Source organism: Mastomys coucha, unplaced genomic scaffold (genome assembly GCF_008632895.1).
Source record: "Mastomys coucha isolate ucsf_1 unplaced genomic scaffold, UCSF_Mcou_1 pScaffold18, whole genome shotgun sequence".
NCBI classification, from domain to species: Eukaryota; Metazoa; Chordata; class Mammalia; order Rodentia; family Muridae; genus Mastomys; species Mastomys coucha.
Genome location: NW_022196900.1, coordinates 84,655,658 through 84,680,361, shown reverse-complemented (window position 1 = coordinate 84,680,361; position 24,704 = coordinate 84,655,658). Strand labels below are relative to the sequence as shown.

Below are 24,704 nucleotides of genomic sequence, written 5' to 3'. Positions count from 1 at the left end.
TTCTTTCTTTCTTTCTTTCTTTCTTTCTTTCTTTCTTTCTTTCTTTCTTTTTTTTTTTTTTTTTTTTTTTTTTTTTTGAGACAGGGTTTCTCTGTGTAGCCCTGGCTGTCCTGGAACTCACTTTGTAGACCAAGCTGGCCTCGAACTCAGAAATCTGCCTGCCTCTGCCTCCCAAGTGCTGGGATTAAAGATGTGCACCATCACTGCCTGGCCCACCTCTTGTTTCTTTATGCTCTAACCAAATGAGCTCTTTGCTGTGAAATCTTGCCCAGGCCTGCTTCTGTCCCAGGACCTTTACACTTGACCAGTTCCCTCTGTTTGCCATGCTGACCTTCCCTCCAGACCTTTGCCTGGCTCACTCACATCCTCAAGTTGTTAAGCATGTGCCATATTCTCAGTGGAGACTTCCTCTTCCTGATTTGTCTCTTGCCTGGCTTTCAGCCTGAGCATGTGTACATGAGTGCTCACCCACCTACACACAGAGACATGCCTACACACACACCTACACACACCTACACACATATCACACACACACAGGTGCACATACCTACATGCCTATACACACACCACATACACATGGGTGTATACACACCTATACATACATGTCTACACACACACCACACACATGGGTGTATGCACACCTACTCACACACACCTACATACATACCACATACACATGGGTACACATATACCTATACACACACCTACACATAGACATATACCACCCACACCTACACACCACATATATATGGGTGCACATACCTACACATACACATGGTTGTACACACATCCACTCACAGACACTACATACAGAGATATACACACCTATATACACATGGTACACATATACCACAAATACCACACACACACATGGGTACAGACACACTAACACACCTGGGTGCACACATGGGTGGATACACACCTACACATATACACATGGGAGCACACATACCTACTCACACCACACACAGATGCACACACCAACGTGCACACACACATACACACACATGGGTATACACACACATGGGTGGACACATACCCACACACACACACTCATGCACATGCACATACGCACACAGAACTCTACTACTATTCAATCAGGAGAGCTTCGTGTGTTGGAAAGAACACTGTTCTGAGTGTCCCTTCAGATCTGTGCTCTCTCTATTCTTTCCCACTGGGCCACCCGGCTACACAGAGAGGTAAAGAGCCCCACTCATCATCCCGCAGAACTTTGTGGCAGAGGTGAGATTATAACCTAGACCATCTCCTTCAGAGCTTGGGCACTCAGCCAGCGAAGCTCTGTCACACACGCACGTGCCCGTGGATCCCTCTGGGCTGAATTCCATCCTGGGCCTTCCTCTTCACCCTCCAGGATCCTCTTTAATTTTGCTCCTTCTTAGAATCATAATTAAAAGAAACACAAAGGGAGAGGCTCCCCCTTCAAACCTTCCTGTCCACATTAACTTCTCTCTGGGGGGCCTGGGGAATTCCAAGCTTGCCCAGTAAATCGCTACTGCAGTACTACATAAAACGTATTTAAGCAAGTACACTCCACTCGCAGCTTTCTTTTTTTTTTCCTTTTCGGTAAATTGACTTCTGTTAAATGGGGCTTCATTAATGGAATCTGGCTTAGGGAGAATTAAAAAAAAAAAATCACTCCTTTTAATGCTCAGAGTTGATTGGGGGAAGGGGAGTGGCAGAGTGAGCTCAGCCTTGCTCCTGGCTGTAGGAAGGTGGTCTGTGAAAAGCATTTCTTCATGAAAGCTTCTCTTGCAGTCTGGATGTTCAGGCGCTGAGAAAAGTCTTGCCCAAATGGCAACAGTGAGTATCCGGGGGCCCTGCTGCCTGTCAGTGGAGACACAGGAGACTGGTTTAAGTGCCAGCCTCCCTGCAAACTGCTAGTCCTATGAAGACAAGCATGTATGCAGTCACCAGACACGCAGGGGGCAGGGGCACTGTGTCATGAGGAGCTGATTGGGCAGTCCCTGTCTCTGTGCAGTGCCTCTCCCCTCACAGCTGCTGTATCTGGCAAGAGCACCCTGGGTCATGGGGACTGGGTCATGGGCCATGGTTCTGAGCTAGTGTAACGCTGTGGGGTTTGGGCTCCAGGCCTTTCTGCACCTCAGACTCCAATGTGAGCCATCCCTCATCTCCATGGCAGGCCTGGGAGCGGGTCAGATGGGGAGGGGGCAGGTAGAACCTCACCCTGCTTCTTCCCCACCATGTCGGGGGATGGAGGGGACACTGTGGCACAAGCGAGTTAATCCTTCTAGAAAAGTCTTTGTGGAGAGACAGACCCACCAGTTCCAGAACTGAGCCCAAGGTCTTTTACATCTTCCCTCTCTGGCGACACCTACTCTGAGTCCCTGCCTCTAAGGTTCTTCTACTCAGAATGCCTTCTCTGCTGCCCCATCTGATGACCTGGCACAATGTCACTGGTCCTGAAAGCCTGGTCAACTATTGCCTGCTCAGTGTCCCCCTTCTGTAGCAGGGTCACGTGCCACCATCCTAGGTCTACTGACTTGTAATCATCTTTGGTCCTGAGGATCTCCCCAGCTAGTAAGGCAAGCTCCACACGGGGCAGGATGGGAGCCTCTTTGCATGTCTCCAGAATAAATTAGTAACAGATAAATTAGTAACAGAATGTAGCGGCCAAGCAAGGCTCAGTCTATTTCTGTGGACACGGTGTCACCCTTTGCAGAGTCACAGCCACGCCCATCCATTTATTTGCACACTGTCCACTGCTGCTGTGTCTACAACTCTCTGTCACGCCACAGAAAACACCTTGCATTAGGGATGGGTAGTGGGGTCTAGCATCTGAGAATCCTCGGGTTCAGTGCGCATAAAATGATTACAGGGTACATAGCTATTGAGAGGTCAGGGGCAGGGCAAGGAAGTTCAAGGTCATCCTTGGCTACATAGTAAGAAAGCATTGCATTGCTGCTTACTGTCTGGTCCTTTGCTCATTCCCGGCGTACAAGCCTCACAGATGACGTCACTAAATTAAAGCTGAATTTCTAAGGACTGAATCACAAAAGGACTAATGTGTGCCTTAGACATTTCATTACCACGTGAACAACGTAAACATCCACGGAATCACCGGTTAGCTTTGCATAGAAGGCTTTTCTCCGACCACAGGCTTGTACTCCAGAGATTGGGTGCATCTCATTTAAATCACACCAGGCACCCAGGCAAAAAATATTTACTAACTGGTACTATGTACCAAGATGGTATTCCTGATCTGAGGAAGCGAACTTTAGGGTGATTGTGCCCTTTGAATTCTTCACAGAGACTCCCCTTCACAGAGTCGTTCAAGAGTATTCGATCGGGTTCCCATTGTGGCGGCTGTATTTCCTTCCGCACTCATATCTCATCCGTTTATGTGATGTTTAATTTAAATCACATAATTACAATAACAAATATGACTCGCACTGGGAGAGCTGGCAACAGACCCAGCTGATTCTCAGAAAGTACAAGGCTCAGCTGGAGGAAGCCAGAGCACAGGGGCGGGAGGGCAGGGTGGGAGACGGCTGGCAGGCGGCCACAGGCAGCAGGCAAGAAGCTCGGGGTTATGGCTGTGGGAGCACCAGAACACTTGTGGGGGTGGGGAGGATGGAGGGTGTGTGTGTGTGTGTGTGTGTGTGTGCATGTGTGTGTGCATTTGTGTATTTGTGTGCATACTTGTGTGTGTGCATGTGTGTGTGTGCATGTGTGTGTGTGTGTGTCTGTGTGCATTTGTGTATTTGTGTGCATGCTCGTGTGTGTGTGTGTGTGTATGTGCGTGTGCACGTGTGTGAGTCTGCGTGCATTTGTGTATTTGTGTGCATGCTCGTGTGTGTGTGTGTGTGTGTGTGTGTGTGTGTGTGTGTGTGTGTATGTGTATAGAGGTTAACCTCAGGTGTCATTCCTTGGGAGGTACCCACCTTGCATTTTGAAAAGTTTCTCTCATTGGTCTGGAATGAGCCTGGAGCTAGCCAGTGAGCCCAGGAGTCCTCCGATCTCTGCCTCTCCAGCTTTTGGGTTACATGAAGCTGTGGCCATGAGTGACTTTTTCACTCAGGTTCTGAGGCTTGAACTCAGGGTTCCAAGTTCGAGCAGCAAGCACTTTACCAACTGAACTCTGCAGCCCCAGATGCTTGCACTGTATGTATGTGGACCAACAGATGATGAACTAAAGCAATTACTCCCGTGGGGACTAGTGCTTTCCTCATATCCCCTCTGTAGTCAGAAGGGGGAGCGTGAGTAACTGATCTTAGATTCGATTCCAGAAGTCCTTTGGGGTCTTCTGGCCTGATGCCCACCTTGCATGAACTCCCGGACTGGTTACTTTTATGCCCAAGCTAGAGTCATTCTGGAAGCGGAAACGTCTGCAAGATTGGCCTGTGGGCCAGTGTGTAATGCATTTTCTTGATTGATGGTTAATGTGTGATTCTAAGTGCTATAAGAAAGTAGGCTGAGCAAGCCATGAGGAACAAGTCAGTAATCAGCCCTCTCTCGTGGCCTTTGAATCAGCGCCCGTCTCTAGGTACCTACTTTGAGCTCTTTCCCTAACCTCACTGGACAGTGGGCTTCAAGCTGGAAGATGAAATAAACTCCTTTCTCCAACTTGTTTTAGCTGTGGATTTTATCACAGAAATAGAAACCCTAAGACTGTTGTCCCTTGCTTGGAATGCTTACTTTAATGAAAAATTCATCTCCTGGCAATTCTCCCTGACCAACTTCCTCTATATATCCTCATCCCAGCTACTTCCTCTCCTCCTTTGGGAGTGGGGTGGGGGAGGGATGAGCAGCAGCAACAGGAAACCCACCCCTGAACACTTGGCCTCACTTGTTTCAATTTTTCCTGGGCCTGTTTCTCTCCAGACTGAAGGAAGCCACTTGTACCAGGACGACATGGGTCACCACACTGTTCTGGGCTTGGCTGTTCCTCCCACTCACTCAGCAGCTGCTGGAATACCTTCCCGGAGGGACTTCCCAGATGCAGGCACCCCCAGGACACCAGCGGTGGAGTCTGTCACTATGGGCAAATGTTTCTGTTTTCCCACAAGCGGCTTCATAAACTCCACAAATGAGCAGAACTTCGCAGTTTGGCTGATTGTTAGCTCCAAGGAACCCCCCCCCCCCCCGAGCCGCACCAGGCAAATGTTTTTTCTTCAGATTCGTGGCTCCCTGGAGGATGTGTCTGAACCTGGAGCTTGGAGGAACAAGGCCCTGGGCTGGGTCTGTGGCTGGGGAAGAGCTTTGTTGTTGACATCTGGGCCTTGCCTCCCAGGCTCAGGGCTGAAGGTCAGGATACTTCTTGCCTGATATCCAAGATGTGTCCTTAGATGTTGAAGTCATTTAACATTAAATGCACTGGGGGCACCGTGCTTTGGGGATGGGGCCTCAGAAATGTTTTAGGGATGCTTTCTACCCCCGTCCCGATCTGTCTCCAGTCTAAGTCACAGGGTTCAACTCTTCCCTAAGGCCAAAGGCCAGTCTGTTTCCCTCCACCTGGAGCTCCCCCAAAGGATGACCATATAGATGTATTACATGACAATTCCCAACAGCCAACTGGATTAGAGTGGTCATGTGACTTAAGCTAGGCCAATCAAGAGATGGGTTTCTATCAGGAAGACAGGTTCCTGGGGCCCTGGTTTGAGGTTGCTTGGTGGGAATGAGTGGGTGCTCGCTTAGGAGAGGAAGGGCACTCCACAGCCTAGTTCTGTGGGGAATAGATGGGGTAGGGAAAATGTCCCAGTATCTCCTCTTCTACTCCCACTCTTCCCTACGCACATACAAGATGTCCTAGGCTATGTCCATTAGGTCTCTTCTAGTCCTATTCCAGGCTGCCTGGGGCAGCATCTCAAAGCAGACGTATTCTCATTAGCTTCAGGGCTCTCAGGACCCCTGTTCCCTCAGGGTTCCATTCCCATCTGGGTCCCTATCACAACAGGTTAGACATGAGATCCAGGGTGTGGTAACGCTGATCCTCTGGAACTTTGAGGTGTCTCAAACCGGCATGACCCAGGGCTAGGGAACGGTTTAAAGAGCTTAGTGACCATGCCAGCCTTATATAGCATCAGCATCTCTCTCTACCAGGCATCTTCTTCAGCGCTGATGCCACAGCTGATCCTACACAGATGGAATGGAAGAAGGTTCAAGGAGAGGCCAGAGCCTGGCTACCAGCCAGTACTGGACTTGAATCCAAGCTCTGCTCTTTACTAGGTAGATATGTAACATCACAGGACTAGAAAAGACCTGATGGATGTAGCTTAGGTCATCTTGTATGTGTGGGGGGCAGGGTAGGAGTAGAAGAGATACTGGAATGCCTTTCCAACCCCACCCGCTCCCCTTACAGAACTAGGGTGTGGGGGGCTCCCTCCTATTCATCTAAGTGATCACCCACTCTTCTTCTTCAAGCAACCTCAACTCCTCACCAGTGTCATGGGATTCCTCAGCATCGCTGTGCTCTGTGTACTGCACATGGAGACTCTGCTAACAGAATAGAGGCCTCGCGAGAGGAACATAACATGGGTGGTACCTGAGTAAAGTACAAAGAATGTTACTTCCAGAAGACATGGGCGTAATACATTGATTAATCACCCCCCCCAAATAGGCTTCCAAGGTCAATGAGTAGGCTAGCATCTGCTCTAGGCACTGAACGGAGCTGGGGTAAAAAGGTAAAGATGCCTGCTGCTCCCCCTGCAGCCGTTCCTACCATGTCAGCCTTGGTCGTCGTCTTCTAGAAAATGGAAGAAATGGGAGGAAGAGGAGACCGCCTTTCCTAGGGATGGTGGACACTCTGCCTCGTGGTAGCTTTCAGGTGTACTTCTCCTGGTCTCCTTCCACAGAGGAAATGTTTTAGATGCCTTCCAAGGGCATCTCCCATCCTGGGTGTCACTTCCTCACCCTCTGAAGGTGGCTGGATAACCATGATGGTGCTTCCTGGGCAACTGCAGAGTTGAGGGTTTAGACCCTTTGTGCACATGAAGGCCAGCAAGGGTTTCTGGAGTGTCATGGAGCTGTCTTCTGTCCTCACCTCTACGATGACCCTGTGACCTCATGGCAGTGGCTTTATTCTCTGCATCCGCAGTTGTATGCCGTGACAAGGGATGGGGGGTGCTGCCTAATGATGATAGTCAGGCAGAGCTGGCTGTCAAGGAGCCTCAAGGTACAGCAATGACCTCCCTGGCAGAGGCCAAGTCTCTGGGCAGCCAGGGAGACTTCAGAGATTAGGGACCATCAGAGAGGAAGCAATGTGAAGTAGAGACTCCACATAGGGGCCCCTTAAGAAGTCTGCCTGGTGACTTTGGTGCGCATCTTTTAAATTCCCAGCTGGCTCACTAACTAGGCCTGAGACAAGTGAGATGGCACCATCAGCACTGTGTCTGGTGCATTAGCAGGTTCCAGGCACACATGCAGATGCTATGAGGGCCATAGTGTGGGAGGCACACACTATCTCTAACAACCCAGGGTTGGGCTATCAACATGGTAAGGCTGCAACAAATGGAGAATTGGGGGAGAATAAAAACTAGGGGAGAGGAGGGTTCCTGTTTGCTTTTAGCCTGTCTCATCACACCTGTATCTGTGTCATGTATCCCATCCCTTCACACCTGTGTCTGTGCCATGTATCCCACTCCTTCACACCCGTGTCTGTGCCATGTATCCCATCCCTTCACACCTGTGTCTGTGTCATGTATCCTATTCCTTCACACCTGTGTCTGTGTCATGTATCCCACCCCTTCACACCTGTGCATGCTTTGTACTGGTGACTTTAGGTGAAAGAAATCCAGATCAGTCTGTAACGGAGAAGCAACCAGTGGCTGTTGTAATTAAACCACAAAAGAGCAGGGCTGCAGATGGCTCAGGGATGTCCAGAGCTAGAAGCATTGCTATAGTACTGTCTGCTGAGTGGAAGGCTTAATCCAGATGTTCCCAGCTGTCTCCTAATGCCCCCTTTTCTGGTTCCAACATCTAACCCAGCATCTGTTCTCCCATTCAGTGACCACATCAGTCACATCCACATGTATTAGTTTCTCTGTTCTTCTAAGACTCGAGGATCAAAGAGCATCTATCATCTGTCCAGGCTCAGCACATGGCTGGGTCTAATGCTTTCTGGAGACTGGATGCAGGATGTGAGTATGGAGGGAGGCCATCACTGATGGGCATTGCTCTTATTGTGGCATCATAGAAGGGGCCTGGGTGCTGTCAGTGTGACCTATTACTGCTGCTGACCTCCTGGACAGCTTGGTTGGTGTGATGCCTGCAAGCTTCCTCTGCTTTAAAGACAGTTGGTTATCCTCTTCCTGACCCTGCATCCAGCCTAAGCCATGGTAGAGAGTGTGTGCCAACTGCTTGTCCTTTCATTCCAGTCTGTAAATGCTGGCTTCAGAGGCTGGCTTCTCACAATGCCTTTTATCTTGTTGGGCCTGTGTTCGTGTGTGTATGTGTGTGTGTGTGTGTGTGTGTGTGTGTGTGTGTGTGTGTGTCTGTGTGTGTCTGTGTGAATGCTTGTGTGTGCACATGAGCATGGAGGGCAGAGGTCAACATCCACAGGTGCTTCTCCTGCTGCCATCTGCCTTGTCTTTTTGACACAGGGCCCCTCTCACTGGCCTTGGGGTCTCTGATTCAGGTAGATCAGGTAACCAGTAGCCACCCTGGAGCCTCCTTGCCTCTGCCTCCCCAGAGCCATTTTTCATTTGTATATAATATATATACATATATAATATATATATATATTACATATATATATATATTACATATATATATTATATATATGTATATTATATATATTATATAATATATATATTATATATATGTATATTATATATATGTAATATATATATATATATTACATATATATATATATTATATATGTATATGTATATGGTATGCGAGTACACTGTCGCTGACTTCAGACACAGCAGAAGAGGGCATCAGATCCCATTACAGATGGTTGTAAACCACATGTCGTTGCTGGGAATTGAACTCAAGAACTCTGGAAGAGCAATTAGTGCTCTTAATGACTGAGCCATCTCTCCAGCCCTTTGTTTCCCTTTTAAATGTGGGTTCTGGGAGCCAAGCTGGGGTCCTCACACTTGCATGGCAAATGCTTTGCCAGTGGAGCCACCACAGTTCCATCACTGCCTTTTAAAGGCGTGATTTGAGAGCAAGACTTGACCGGAAGTCACCCTCTAACAAGCAAAGCCAGCTCTGGAGCTCCCATCTGTCTAGACCTGGAAGCCACACTCTTCCCCTTGCATATCACTGAGGGAAGAATCCCTCACAGTTCCCAAGTGCACTTGCCCAGATGGAGTTTTCAGATCAGCCAGGAGCATTAGTGAGCCTTGAGATCAGCCTGTGGGTTTTCTTCTAACCATAAAAATAAAATACAACAGAAAATAGCATGTCACACACATACTTAGCACAGTTTTGTACTTGATACCATGACCTCTTTTTTATAATGGTAAGGGAAACAGCACCCCCATAGGGTTGCAAAGAGGATTACATGGATTCATTATGCTCAGAAACTGAGGCTGATACACATTATATATGTATGCCTATGTTAATGAGCTATGACACAAAGTGTATTTTTTTTTTTATTGTAGACTGCAATCAAGAGATCTAAACAAAAGCTGAACTCATAGCCAGACTGAGAGCCAGTAGATGTAAAACACCCAGCCTATAAACTCTGAAAATAAAGCTTTATTGGCACAGACACAGTCATTTGTTTATGGATTGTCTGTGGTTGCTTTTGAACCAGAAGAGCAGAGCTGAGTATTTGCAGCCAGAAGTCCTGCCATCCAGGAAGCCTGAGGTCTTTCCTGTGTTGCTACTAGATCAATGCCCCACCCTAGAGGCCATCTTGAAATTCAGGACATTAGATGGAAGAAGCTGGGTCCTTACTCTTGGCAGGCACTGCCCCTGAATGTGCTTCTAGGTCTCTAGAGGCTACAGATTCTGAATGTCTGGAATTTCAATACCCTCTGCTTGGGGGTTGATGCTATGTGGTGAAAGTACTGGCATGGTACTTAGTCAAGGCCCCAGCAGAATAATTTGAGGAGTGCTTAATAAACAGACTATCCACAAAGATGAGGAGGGGCGGGTTCAGGAAGGTCCTGGGATGTAGAGAAGTGACAGAGGACTTTGGGGCAGAGAAAACAGAACTGTCACCAGCCTACAGAGAAGATGATACAGGAGGGAGTAGTTTGTGAGCCTGGGAGAAGAGCTGCTTAGAAAGGACACCTTACCATGGGAGGAGACCTCTAGTCTAGAGAGGTGACAACTCCAGGGGACCTCTGAGAGGGTGGAGCCAGGAGACATCTGCCTCGAAGCTCACTTCATCTCTGATCTCTTGAGGCTCCTCATTAGCCACATGAAATGGACTTTGGTTATTTTCCGAGTAGAGTAGCTAGGCAAGGGCAGGCAGTGGATCTTCAATAGCACACTGTGTTGATTTCAGAACAGGGAAGCCAAGGCAGCTCCACTGGCCAAAGCGTTTCCCAGCATCCCTGCAAGTCAGTATAGCCTACACAACAGCAGATTCCTATAGCTTTCCTTATTTAATTAATTAATTAATTTATTTATTTATTTATTTATTTATTTATTTATTTAACTATTTATTTAGCCTGGCAAGGTATGGCTGAGATGTCTTTCCTTACCACAAGCCAAAAGTTGAAGCCAGTCTTGGAGGTCTGAGAATAGTTTCCTTGTAGGGAGTTACTGCTGAGACCGTGTGTGTGTGTGTGTGGTGTGTGTGTGTGTGTGTGTGCGTGTGTGTGTGTGTGTGTGTGTATGTGTGCATCTATCTTCTAACCCCTCCCCTTGAACTTTACACAGGCTAAAACCTAAAATGTCTCCTGTAGCCCTCCCCCAAAATCTTTCAGGGCAGTGGCTCTAATCAATCAGTTGACACTCAAGATCCATGGTCCTGTCTGTTGGTAGCTGCTTCAACTTTGAACTCAAGCCTTATGTCAATGAGAACATGTTTTCTTGCCCTGTGCATGTGGCACGACTGTCTCCCACTGGATTTTCAGTAAGGTCACTTAACGCACAGTCAGGTCTGTTGGCCTTTACTGCACTCTCCTCAGTTGGACGACTAGCAGGGTATCAACTTTTACCCCAAAGAAGCTAATCTGCTTAACTCTTTTAGTACTCTGTAAACTAACTCTAATGGGGACTCTTTCAAGGATGGGGAGGGGCTGCCAGAAGAGCTAAGAACTCAAATTTTCAAGAACTCAAATGTAATTAATAAACTCTCAGGTTCTCATCCCCCTTTCCCCTCCAATTTCTTCAGAGGAACGGAGGATTCAGACTCAGAGCTGAAGTGCTTGGCTTTTAAATTAGACAACTTTGTCCTGACAGGAACCAAGTCCCAGCTGTCATAGCTGATTATTTTTAGAGTTACTACTAAACCCTTTGTGCAGCAGGCATTGCCACTGCGCAAGGGAAACAGAAAGCCTTCACATGTTATCATGACAGCTCCGGAGACGTCCCCCCTCCTTGCCTTCATTATTTCTAGCCTGAGTGGAGGATGAGGCGGCGGCATCCTGACAATCATGCGGAGAAAGGCAGCCCTTGTTATGACCCACTGAGGGACAGGGATATAAAGACCCCAGAGGTTGAACAAAGCCCAGGGCCTCCAGGAAGCCAAAGAGAAAGATTCCCAGAGCCAGTAGCAACTCTAATAAGGTTCAGATAGATAAACCTTCATCTTTCCTTAGAGGAAGAAAAAAAAAAAGTCCCCGGAGAAACCAATCACTAAGAGGGCCTACCTGCAAATGACTGAGCTTGGCTGGCATTGGTCAGCTCAGGGATGACATCATAGTTTCCCTTCTGTGACCCAACAAAGCCCACTAGCACTGAAAAGGCCAGGCCCTGGCTGAGACTCAACACACAGAGGAAATTTCACCATAAGCAGGGCACTTTCTAGATTGCTCCTGGGGTGTGGAGACAGAAATCTCTGCTATCCAAATCAGCAGGATCCAGCAAAGGAAATCATGGTTGTATAAAGATGGGGAAAGAAGTCCAGCGAAGGCCCAAGGTAAACGTCTCTTCTTACATCCATTTTATGCTGAATTTCAGAAACAAATTCAAGGAGCAACAGCCAAATACCTACCTTGGCTTTAAAGAATTCTCTAGAAAATGTTCAGAAAAATGGAGATCCATCTCAAGGCACGAAAAGGCAAAGTATGAAGCCCTAGCCAAGCTCGACAAAGCCCGGTACCAGAGAGAAATGATGAATTACATAGGCAAGAGAAGAAAGAGAAAGAAGGACCCAAAGGCACCGCGGAAGCCCCCATCATCCTTCCTGCTCTTCTCCCTGGACCACTACGCCAGGCTGAAGCAAGAAAACCCCAGCTGGACAGTGGTGCAGGTGGCCAAGGCTACCGGGAAGATGTGGTCCACAACTGCCGATGTGGACAAAAAAACCTATGAACAGAAGGCTGCACTTATGCGAGCAAAGTACCTCGAGGAGAGGGAAGCCTACCGCAACCAATGCCAAGGCAACAACTCTCTGTAATTGGCCGAGACCAGTTTGAAACAATAAAACATCATTCAACTGGTTTTCTGGCCCTGGTGTCCTGAATGGTTCTAGTGTCCTTGGATGCTATTCTATGGAAGTGAGTGGTTTGATTGAGGTCCAGCTTTGGGAAGGCTGGCTGTCAGTGAGACAGCTCTAAAAGAGGGAACTGGCTGCAGGACCCAGATGGTCTGGGTTGACTGGGGTGGTCAAGCACATGTGCAAAGTCATTTGGGCATGGGGAGCGACATCACTGCTTTTGTGACCAAAGCAGAGTGATCGGTTCAGAGATTTATTAATAAAATTCCTAGCTTCTGCTGTGGCTTGCCATCTCGTGTGAGTGGGGCCAAACTGAGAGGGGATTGTGCTGTTTCCACAGGCAGCCATTTTGATTTTGATTACAACTTTGGGCTCAGAATCAAGTTGTTTGGGTTCCCACATGCCAGGTCCATGGGACAGGGGCTTTGGGATGTTCCTGCCTAGTGTGAGAATCCAGAGACAGAGAAGGTTAGGACATTAAGCACAGCAGCGGGGGGTGGGGGGCTGGTGGTGAATGAGAAGCATGGTGGGGAGGGATGAGGCCACCCAAGAAGTTCTCATGTTGGTGAAATCCCCATTCCCCCATAGCTTACAGCTGGGACTCCAGCTTGGCTCTGCTTCCCCTTCGTCCTCTCAGGAGGCACCCTCATTTTCTGCTTCATTGAAAAGACAGATCATCAGACTTAAATGTTCTCCTTCCCCTCAAAAACTGCAACCCACACTCATCCCCGCCCTTGCCTTGTGTCTCCTAGGGAGCCCCAGCCACCTCCTTGAAAGCAGGGTACAGCACCTGCTTTATGCATTACCTTAGTGACTAGACGAGGCAGCACAGCTCTGAATACTTAATAGGTGGTATTGCTTCTAGCCAATGGTACCCTACCTTGCTAGTCAATTTTCCCTAGAAAGTTTCCTTGCAGTTGGGTGAAGGGAGCAGTCCAAGGAGCTGGGAGGAAAATGTCTGGCAGCTAAGGGGATGTTAAGCTGACAGTGAAAGGTGGAGGCTCTGCCCTCCAAGCAGAAGGAACTAGAGGCTGTGGCAACCATACAAGTGTGGATCTCTACAGCTGAGCCACCATGTGACAACTCAACCATGGCCAAAACCTAGGTTGTAGCCTTGTGAAGTCAGAAGCAACGGATGCAAGGTTAGTAGTAAAGATATTTATCATAGGCTAGCCTCGACCTTAAGATCTTCCTTCCCACCTTATTATCATCATCAAGGTCATAAGGGATAAGCTCCCACAGCCAACAGGTGATTAAACTCTACAGAGGTATTGGGTTAAGATGTGGGACAAAGAATGCCAGCTGGCATACTTTAGAAGGCACCATTGACAGCCTTGTTCCTCTGCCTTGCTTCTTCTGCCTTATTGTCTCCAACCCTTTGTTACTAATCCTTAAAATGTAGGTTCAAACGATGTCCCCTCTGTCCAGTACTTAGACACAGACTGTCCTACTTCCTCACAGCTGGCTCCTGAATGGCAGATGTCTAGTGGACACTTGTGTGGCGCATCAAACTCAGCTCTGGGTACAGACTTCGTGCTATTCCTTTGCAGTTTCCTGTGCGGTTATGAGAATGTGGGAGGTCAAGTCAGTTTTGACAACAGGATGCAGGGCATCCTTAAAGACATGAAGGATACTTAAAGACAATGGGAGGAGATGACTTTATTGGTTTCTAATGGCCATAATGGATGATAGTGGAGGAACACAGAGGGAAGAAGAGAGAGAGAGCTTGCATCTAGCATGATGAATGGAAGAGTAGGCAATCCAGTGAGATGTCCTGCCCTTGAGAAGACAGAGACTGAGCCTCTGGGCCCAACACCATCTTCGTGACCCGTCTTCTCTGGTACCTCCCTCTGTGTAGTCATTAATATAGCCAATATTTTAAAAGGTTTCCTACATCATACCAGTAACTTTTACTAGGGACATATATAAAGGGAGGAAGAGAAAGAAAAATCCAACATACTAGAGGTATCACTAGGGCCAGGTGATGAGACCATGACAGGTTGGGTAGAGGGCACTCTAAGTGGGTATGTGCATATGTACACACATGTATGTTCGTGCATGTGTGTGTGTGTGTGTGTGTGTGTGTGTGTGTGTAGGTCAGAGGATGACTAATAGGACTTGGATCTCTTCCATTGTGTGGGTTCCAAATAAGTTGTCAGGCTCCATGGCAGGTGCCTTTACCTGCAGCGCCATCTAAACCATCTCAGCACCCATGTTTAAAACACAGTTAAGGATATTGAGTCTGTGGGAAAAGCCCTTTGTGGTTGTATTACAGGAACTTGGGACATGCCAGAGGGCCTGTGTAAGATGAAGTTTGGGTGCTAGGCTTGGCAAGTTCATAGGAAATATGAGTGCAGCTGGGGATCACAGAGTTCTGTCAGTATGATGGAGAGGAGCCGTGTGCTTCCATCTACGATGTGTATTATTGATCATTCTAGAATCTTCAGAGACTATCAAGTGCCAATCTCCCGTGATGAGTTCAGGAAGAGGAGGCAAAGCTAGAAGATAGGAGGCTAATAGACTCACGTTCCCCTCCAAGAGCAGAGATAATGAGGGCCTCCATTGGGAATTGCTTAGAGAGGCCATTGCTAAAAACCCAGTGTGGCAACTGTGAGATTGCTCTCTCTCTCTGATTCACTCTCCCCAGAAAGGGGGCTGGTAAGTACGAGTACCCGAATGCTTCAGAGGAATGCTTTATCCGGGGTCTCACGTGTGCACCGGGGGCAGGTTGTTCTGCTCCAGTCCTACTTCTGGCCCTTCCTGTCCCTGCAGTGAGGTCAGGCCTGCCTGTTGATCAGTTCCTCAGTAATGAAGTGGACCCTCCTCTTGCTTTCCCTTCATCTGCCAATTGATTCTGCGCTGGAGAGGGAAATAAGTATATTTCATTTATTGGGTTTCCCTCAAATCCCAACAGAGAAGTAGATCAAGGTTGCCGGAGGATCGATGTGAAAATGTCATTCAACCACACTGGGATCTTTTTGTTGGCTGTGCCATCCACTAAAACCTCGGCTGTTTAGGGGATTCAAGCTATTTCTCTGGCCTAGAAGATCCATAGACAGGGTGTGGTCACCAAGGTGAGGTCCTAAAGGCTGGGGTGCCCCATTGTCTTGTCATGTGACTTCTTGTCACACTTCCATAGATAAGATCAGACCTTCAGGTGAGCTAAGGGCCATAGTTGTAAATGTGCTGTGTGGCTGGGGGTGGGACTGCCCTTGGTAATGGTGGGTGGTGGCATTTGGCTCAGTCTTCTGCAGAGTAAATAAGGTGAAGGTACCACCTTAAGCAAACAGATCACCCAAGAGACCAGGGCATTCTGCGGCCGTCCTTGATCTTTGAGTTGGGGTACACTGACAGTGAACTTCCTGTTAAAGCGCCCCCACCCCACATCCACCAAACAGTTTTGCTGTCCCCACTCAAGGTTCCTGGTATAATCCCTGCTATGCAAACTGGCTGTATATGCTTCTGAGATTCTCCCCTTTAACGGTGACATGTTTGCCTGGTCGCCTGTCACCTGTGGAAGTCAGACATGACATAATCAGGTCAGAAACCAGTCTCACTGTCCCTGGACTTGTAAGATGCTCTTAGTGGCTCCACCTCCTGATATGTCAGCCTATGTTGCCCTGCCCATCTCTGTGTGAGCTGCATCTAGAGATTCCATTCCTATAAGAACAGATTGTCTTGTGGCTTCCACGGCAGTGAACATGCTATCATTTGTGCATGTTCACAGATGTGGAAGCCACAAAACAATATGTCAATTTATAGGTGCTCAAAACATACACAGAAGTGAGCAGGTGCACACATGTGAGTGTGCACGTGCCCATACATATATGCATACATGCACATACACACATGCACATACATGCTCTCTTACTGGCAGGAACTTGTCAAGTTTCTACCTGTCACTAGCCAGAGATGAGATTACAAGAGTGTGTCATCCTACCTGGCTTTTGTTTGGTTTCTGGGGATAAAATGCAGACCTTTGCCTAACTGAGCTTCTTCCACAACCATGTCATTTTTTTAAAAAAAAAAAATATTGGGCTATAAATCATATGACTTTAACAGAGTTCCCCTTGCTTGAAGTACACTGACATGAAAAACTGCCCATGAAAGAAGATCCCATGGCAAAGCACAGAGGGTATATGGCAGTAACACACAATAGGAGCTGAGCTACCCAGGCTGGTCTTCAAGGAACGAAATCCTTCCAAGAACCAAGAGAGAGTCAGGAACTGGACTGTCTCCAGACAAAGAGCTGGGCTCTGTAGCCTTAGGGACCCACTATCTGCAGCTTGTGACCCAGCTAGGATGCACCCAATTCCTGACACACAGAGTCTGAGAGGTGTTTCATGTTGTATGCCACTAAGACTTGAGAGTCATTGATTACCACCTGCAATAGTCAGTGGATGCAGAGTTTGGCACCAAGTTAAGAAGAGAGCCATGATATAGACCTGTAAAATGTGGGGTAGCTGTGGAACCACATATCTGGACCGGGGAGGGGCTGAGAATGCATTGGAAAGATTATTAAGGCAAAACAAAAGTTCAAGCAGAGTGTTAAAAGCAAGACTTGGAGGGTGCTGCCTGAAGGAGCCCAGAGGAGAGAAGGAGTGTGTATTGGAAACCAGAAGGCAAGGATCCTTTGTAAGGTACAGTTTAGTGATACTGTTGTTTGTGGTTTCATGGCAATGAGGAGGTATCCAGGAGTAGATGGAATTTCTTGCCCCATTCTTGAGAGGAAATCCCCGGGATAGAGAGGAACCAGGATGGTTCTTTTGAAAGTCCTCTCTCCTAGGAGCAAATGATGTTAAGCATTAGGAAAGGGCTTTTAAGGGTTGTTTGGAAATCAAGCTGGGGTGAGAGTGGTTAAGACTTCAGAGGCTCAAAAAGTTCCTGGAGATGGAGCTCAGCTTCAGCCTCAAGGATCCTTGAGCTCAAACAAAAGACACTGTGGGACCTATGAGAGCTACTCCTTGGCTGTCTTAGCTGGGGGTTCGGGTTGGGAAGGCTTAGTTCCGAGGAGTATGGCTGCTGCTATAATCGATTCACTAAAAGTGAGTCTCGTGGTCTTACGGTTCCTATCTACTCCAGGTGTTAATGAGCCCAGACCCTAAGTGGCATGAGACATCTCAGGTTAGGTCCTGGTACGTTTTAGGTGGGTCACAAGCTGCAACACAGGTGGTCCCTAGGGCTAGAGTCCAGTTTTTTGTTTGGAGACAATCCCAGTGACTATGAAAGTGATGTCAGCGAGAATTACAAGACAGCCCCCCACACAGCCCCCAAAGATTTCGAGAAAAGTCTTATTAGAGAAAAGGCTGACAGCAGCTGGGGCTGAAGGGGGCTGAGAGAGTTCAAAATTTAATTTCTTAACAAACTGGTTAATTAATCAATAATTTTGTTTTTAGTCTTGAAATTTATTCCAGGCTGACCTCAAACTCACAGTGATCCTCCGGTCTCAGTCTCTCGAGTGCTGAGATTGCAGGTACACAATACTACACGTGGCCCAGTACAATATTTAGAAGGGCTATTGGATGAAGAGCCAGGTCCCCCAAATGCATGCTTTGAAGGAAGGCAGGCTTCAGGGGAAGAAGCTGGAGTTTGGAAGCAGGAGTCCTGAGTAGAAACCTGCCCCAGGCTTTCAAATGGGATCAAGAAAATGTCCACACTTTTTGGGCTGGATTTCAAAATTCTGGACCACTGACTCTTCTGTGCCTAGTGTTTCCCTTCATTCTGAGTTAGGAATATATGATGCTGTGACCCAGTCCCATCCCATGTTAAGACATTTGGAGAAGTGTCAATTTTTTTTTTTTTGGTTCCATTTTGAAAATTGTCAAATCCAAATGGACAGCTTTCTGGAGTTTCTATTTAAGAATGGATGCTGTAGCCTCATCCACACTGGACCAGATTCACATGGGGATGCTATAATGGGCTCTGACTTTGGGCACGAGTGACTGTTTTGCACATGGAAGGGACAGGAATCAGCAGGGGCCAGCGGGCAGGCTGTGGTCTGCAGCTTCAAAAGTGACTCCGAATGACCTCCCTGGGCTCTGTCCTTGCTCTTGTGCCATCCTCTTCCCCTGTGTGTGGTCTGGACCAAGAGACTCGCTTTTAATGACTCAAATACAGCAAAAGTAGAGGGATGTCACTTCTGATAGCAGGTTATATAGAAAAGACCGTGACTTCTGTCATCTTCTCTTTGGCTTGCTCTGATGAGCGGAGCAGCCTGTCAGAGCTGCCCTGTGGAAGGGAGCTGAGTTGGTCTCCTATTAACAGCAACGGGGAGCAGGAGCCAGTAGGCAGACTGGCTTGGAAGCCATCCTTTCCTCAACGGGAGTCCTGCTGGACAGCCTGATTTGACCTTAGTGGAAATCTAAAGCCCAAGAATCCTTCATAGCCACACTTAGGCAACAGGAGAGAATAAACATTATTCCAAACTGCTAGGTTTGGAGCTAATTTGCTATAGGTAGCAGGTAACTGATACACCCACTTTGATGTCCTATCATGTACTTCCAACTAAAAATGTCATTCTAATCTCTCTAGTGCTTAGGACTATTGTACCTGATACTCTAGCCTTCTCTATCTGTCTGTCTGTCTATCTATCTATCTATCTATCTATCCATCCATCTATCTAGTGTGAGTGTATGCACACACATGTACATGCATAAATGTGCCACAATTATGCACAATGAAGGAGGTCAGAGGACTTTCCATCATGTGGGTTCTGGGGAGTCCAACTAAGGTTGGCAGGCTTGAGGGGCAAGAGCCATCTGATGATCCATCTCACGTACCTCAGGATCATCCTTTCTTGTAGGTCAGGGAGCATTCCCATTGCCCTATAGGTCAGGTATCACTTCCTCCAGGAAGCCCCTCCACTCGGATCTCCGACTCCTCTATGCTCCATAACGTCTATAATGTCCACCAATGGCCATCTCAATGCATAGTGAGCTGTACCTATTGTCTGTCTCCCCAGCTTAGAGGTGGGCAGTAACTTTATCTCCCTTACCTAGTGTCCTAAAACCTGATACCGTGTTTTCCACAGATTGAAAAAAAAAATAATAGTAACAAACTTTTATTGATGCCTGCACTTTGAAGCACTTTGTTGTAATTATCTTAATAAAAAGACCTGGATGGGCTGAATTTGCAGATGTAAGGCTATAATTCCAGCACTCAGGAGGCTAACGCAGGAGAACAGCTGAGGCAAGTTCAAGGTCAGGCTGGTCAGCTGGTCTGCATAAGCAAGCAAGCAAACAACAGGAAGAACCAACACAAATAAAAACCCAAATCTGAATGAGGCAGGTACTGCTGTGCTTGCATGCCTGTACGTGTGTATGCATTCGTGTGCCCATGTGTGCATGTGAGTGTGCATGCGCATGGCAGTAAGTGCTCAAGTGTCCATGTGTTCATGTGTATATCTGTGTGTGTGTGTTTGTGTGTGTGTGTGTTTGGAGGCCAGAGGTTGACCACAATGTCTCCCTCAGTTGTTTACCACATTCTTTTTTGTGTCGAGGTGTTGTGCAGGACCATCCTCCTAATTACATGGCTGCCATCTTCAGGACTTCAGCTGGGTCTGCTCACAAGCAGGGCTTGTTGACTGTTGATCTTCCTTCAGAGAAGGAAGAGGTGGGAAGAAGATCACGGGGACCTCACTTGAGTATCTAGCCATTCTTCTCAACCCGCTGTCTGCAATCCTGCCCTAATTATACACGGCCTTGAGCTCTCTGGCAGGAGCTATACACATAAGCAGGGACAGAGTAGGGAAGCCATCATCCCTGCTGCATTCCAATCTTCCATGGTGCCTGCTTTAAGCTCACTTATGCTTTAATTTAGACCATGAACCCTTGCCCACTGGGAGTAAGCCTAATATACTCAAGGGTTCCTCACAGAGGACATTGGGATCTTACAACAAAAGGGTGCATGGATGTTGCCTGCCCCTATCCCCTACTCCTACACAGGCTGAAAACTCTTACAGCACTGGGTGGTCTCTCACTGAAGCTGGAGCTCACCGATTTGGCTAACTGGTTCACCAGCAAGCTCCATGGTTCTTCCTGTCTTTTTTTCCCAACACTTGGAACAGAGCATGTATCAACATCATACCCAGCTTTTTGTGTGGATGCTTGGGATCTGAGGACAGGTCCTCATCCTTGTACTGCAAGCACTTTATAGGCTGAGCCATCTCCCTATCTCACTTCGGTCATGCCAGGCAAGTATTGTACCACCGAACCACATTCCCAATTGCAAGGCACTTTAAACATTTCATTTTGCAGATGAAATATGTAGACACTGGCTATATGTTCATCTTGTGCTTTTTAGAGAATGAGTGAATAACATCTGTGCAGACACCAGAGCCCAGCCATAAGTTCCCCCATGGATCAGGACATACATTCTAAGTTTGTCTGGTGATGCCTGCTCTACTCCTTGGGGCCTGTGCAAGAAGGACTTGGCTGGCATTCCCAAGCACACCCCCACAACTCTTTCTGCAGCAACATCTCTGGCTTACACCCTGTCGTTACAAACCACCTGAACTACCTGATACCCATGTCAGGATGAGCAGGTTCTGTCCTGTACTCTTAATGCATTATCTGCAATTAGCAGCAGCAGTGAGCATGAAAGAGCTCAGTGGTCCCCCAAGCAGCCCTTCCCTGCTACAGCGGCAAGTCCATTTGTGCTGAAGAATCAGGCCAGGTGCCTCTAACCCACATTGCCCTGTCAAGGGGGTAGGAGAATCTCCAGTCACATAGCCTCTCTGTCCCCTGGCTCCTACTCCATTCCACAGCTCACCTGTCCCCGCTGCCATCTCTCTCTGTTCCCTAAACACCCTGGGCAGAATGTCCTACATGGGAGTCCCAAAGACAAGGCATACTCTGCATGCTCTGGGGGAAAGAGGGAGAGGTTGAGATCTGTGATGTGTGAAAGGTAAGTGTGTGGAGAGAGGAGTTCAGCATCAAGGACCACTGACAGGGACTTCAGTTGAGAAAGGTGCTGTAGGAGGGAGCTCCTGGGGATGCCCAACTCCTCTGTAGTAAACGGACCACTCGCGGGCAGCATGTGGGGTGCTCGAGGTACCCTCTCTTCTGAGTGCTCTGCAGGCATTATCCCATTGCTGAAGGCCTTCAGGGTTCCAGTTTCCCTTAAACAAAGATGGGTTATCCTTTCATTGGCAGTGAGAGGGAGGGAGATGTTACATCGTAGGAAACTGGTGTGGCTTAGGAGGAAGGTTCTGGTTCAGAAGCTGAGCTTTGCCCTGGATCTAATGGGGCTGGAAGGCAATGTGATTTCATGGATGGATGTTTCCTCAACTGAATCCAGAGGCTGAGAGACTGAAGCAAGACTAGAGCTGCAGCTGGCAGAGGGGGCAGAGAGAGGCAGAGAGAGGCAGAGAGAGGCAGAGAGAGGCAGAGAGAGAGAGACAGAGAGAGGTAGAGAGAGACAGATAGAGAGAGGCACAGAGAGGCAGAGAGAGACAGATAGAGAGAGGCAGAGAGAGGCAGAGAGAGACACAGAGAGATAGAGGCAAAGAGAGATAGAGGCAGAGAGATCGAGAGAGGCAGAGAGAGGCAGAGAGAGGCAGAGAGAGGCAGAGAGAGATAGAGGCAGAGAGAGTCAGAGAGAGGCAGAGAGAGGCAGAGAGAAGCAGGTATCATCTTCCTTCAACATGATGGAGAGAGGGGCTGTTTGACCCTTGTTCCTTCGTTCCTTCATTCCTTCGTTCCTTCGTTTCTTCCTTCCTACCTTCCTTTCTTCTTTCCTCCCTTCCCTCCTTCCTTTCTTTTTTTTTGTTCACTTTACATTCTGATTACAACCCCACCTCGCACAACCTCTCCCCATACCCACCTCTCCTTCAAGAAATGGGAGACCCCACTGGGTACCAACTCACCCTGACACATCAAGCCTCTGCAGAACCAGGCACATCCTCTCCCACTGAGATCAGACAAGGTAGCCCAGTTAGGGGAACAGGATCCACAGGAGCCATAGAGTCAGGGACACCCCCCACCCCTGTTCCAGTTGTTGGGGGAACCCCTAAGAAGATCAATGTGCACATCTGCTACATATGTGTAGGGTGAGGGGCTAGGTCCAGACCATGTATGCTCTTTGGTTTGGGAGCCCCCAAGGGTTCAGGTTAGTTGACTCTGTTGGTGTTCCAATGGAGTTCCTATATCTTTGGGGCCCCCAATCTTTCCCCTGACTGTTCCACAAGCTCTGGCTGTGGGTCTGCCAGGGTCTGGGCCACTACTGACCCAGAGTCTGCTGCTCATCCTCAGTGTCATGTGACAGCTTCAACAAAGACACAGAAACAGAGCCACATGAGCCAGACTTGTCAGGGCAGAAGGTGCTGTGGAAATTCCAGCAATGGCACTTACTCTAGTGGTACCAAGAGCCGGCAGTGGACTGGTGAGGTTGGGCTCATTATGAAAGGCAGAGTTGACCAGGAAGGGAGGCAGTCACTGGGGAGATGAGAAAGAATGTGGGCTCTGGAGCCAGACTCTCCATCACAGGAACTGTCCCTGACACTGACCAACGATGTGGCTCTGAGCAATTTACTGAGTGTGATAGATTCAGTTTTCTTTCCTGCCTAATGGGATCCCCAACTCTGCTTCCGGGTTTTATCTCGAGATAAGAATGAGGTGTGGGGGAAGGTACCTGAGCAGTTCCTGGGGAATAGACTCCACTTTGAGCACCTACTGTGTGCCAGCTACGGTTCTAGTTACCTCATACACACTGACACGCATAACTCGCACAACAGTCTCACGGGGCAGAGGCTGTGAAGATGGAAGCACAGAGAGGTTAAATCACTTGCCTGAGGTCACACAGCTCTCAAGTGGACAAACTCAGATTATTTGAGTCTACTGCCTTCTCTCCACTGCCTCTTGTGGTAGCTATGAGACCTTTTTTCCCACTGCAACACCAAATCAACAGCTTGCAGACTCAAGGCCACGTTTTGATGGTGATTTAATGCCCCAGAAGTCCCCAGGTCCCAGACTTTCACTGCTAGCTAAGCCTAAGCTGCTTGCCGGACTCTGGTTCAGAAAGCATTCATTTCCTTGTAGAAGGTCAAACCATTCTTGGTGTGACAGATGATATAGATTTAGGTCAGTACAGTCAATGGATCAAATAAAACATGGTATTGCCCTGTTGGGATAGCCACACCTTTCATAAGTATTAAGGTCAGAGAAAGCACTGGAAGGGGAGTAAAGGCTAATGTGGGAGGGGCTGCCGAATGCTTCGGCCTTTGATTGGCAAGACTGCGGTGTGGGCAGAAGGCAAATGGCCACTGGAAGGAAACAGTCCGACTGGCAGGTTCCCTTCAATACTCTAGCAGTGCAGAGCTGTCCAGAGTGCTGGAGCTCATGGCCTAAGGCTGACTAAGCCGTCCCAACTCCTTGGGCTGGATTCTTGGACTGTGTCTCAAGTGCTAGGTGGAGTGAAGTTGAAGGACTCCTGGGCCTAGTGACTCCAGGAACTGAGGTCTCCTCTGACAGACTCGTCCTCCTCAGAGCCACATGAGGAGGATGAGGACCTGATGCTCACAACACAGCTCTCTCTCCCAGACTCATCACCATCAACCTCTTTTAGGCTCATCTGCTCTTAATTATATCTCTAGATCTCAGGGCATTACCATTCTGAGAACTGAAGGGGGGTACTTAGATACTTAGATACTCAGAATAATCACAAAGGTTCTCTTCTGCCGACCTTCAAAGCCATACAGACAACACAAGTCGATACGAGGACACTCTGAGATGGCTCTCAAGCTCTCTTCACAGAGCACTAGGTTGTTATTCTGCATTATTTTGTTTAGTTCAAGGAGGCTGGTACAAAGAAGAGTTTTCTCTATCACCTCCTGAGGGAGCCTGAAGGGGAATCAGAAAGTTGGGCCATTGAGGAAGCTCTGCTAAGGGCCTCTGGCCTGGTCTAAGCCTTCTTGGGGACTTTTCTTCTCCCCAACAAGCTGTTCCTGAGGAGATGGATTTCTGAAGTTCTGCTCGCACCTGCTAAGCATGCCTCTTCCTAGGGTGAGCTGATTGGACAAGGCATGGATACCATTTGGAGAGAGGAGCCACTCAGATTTTTTCTCTTGGTGATGTGAGTAAAAGATTCAGAAATGGGCCGGGCAGTGGTGGTGCATGCCTTTAATCCCAGCACTTGGGAGGCAGAGGCAGGCGAATTTCTGAGT

The 24,704-nt window shown here is 48.1% G+C and overlaps 2 protein-coding genes and 2 long non-coding RNA genes across 11 annotated transcripts in view; 3 read left to right on the top strand and 1 right to left on the bottom strand.

Moving 5' to 3' along the window:
- The window catches only part of Csmd2 (CUB and Sushi multiple domains 2), a 582,522-nt gene that overhangs the window by 291,093 nt on the left and 266,725 nt on the right, over positions 1-24,704 (bottom strand). Inside the window, exons 1-3 of one of the 8 annotated variants that reach the window (XM_031378720.1) lie at positions 7,732-8,324; positions 6,701-7,479; positions 6,420-6,523 (exon numbers count right to left, since the gene is read on the bottom strand). The exons of 4 other annotated variants lie outside the window; for them this stretch is intronic. The gene's annotated coding sequence lies outside the window, so the exon portion shown is untranslated. Of the gene's footprint in view, positions 1-5,779; positions 6,092-6,419; positions 6,524-6,700; positions 7,480-7,731; positions 8,325-24,704 lie in introns of those variants that run through there. 3 more of the 8 variants (XM_031378722.1, XM_031378721.1, XM_031378723.1) reach the window with 3 other exon arrangements.
- LOC116096673 lies at positions 5,960-6,558 on the top strand. The gene is made up of 2 exons (XR_004121076.1): positions 5,960-6,207; positions 6,403-6,558. It is a non-coding gene; the product is annotated as an uncharacterized LOC116096673 (long non-coding RNA).
- Hmgb4 (high mobility group box 4) lies at positions 11,854-12,552 on the top strand. The gene has a single exon (XM_031378724.1). It carries the CDS (start codon positions 11,996-11,998, stop codon positions 12,503-12,505), a length of 510 nt encoding a protein of 169 aa, XP_031234584.1. The 5' UTR covers positions 11,854-11,995; the 3' UTR covers positions 12,506-12,552.
- LOC116096674 overlaps positions 15,684-24,704 on the top strand; it is a 16,134-nt gene continuing 7,113 nt past the window's right edge. Inside the window, exons 1-2 of the long non-coding RNA XR_004121077.1 lie at positions 15,684-15,701; positions 24,480-24,613. This is a non-coding gene — a long non-coding RNA (uncharacterized LOC116096674). The remainder of the gene's footprint in view (positions 15,702-24,479; positions 24,614-24,704) is intronic.

Coding starts and splice junctions, on each gene's coding strand:
- Hmgb4 (XM_031378724.1), top strand. CDS start 11,996: ATGGGGAAAGAAGTCCAGCGAAGGCCCAAGGTAAACGTCTCTTCTTAC.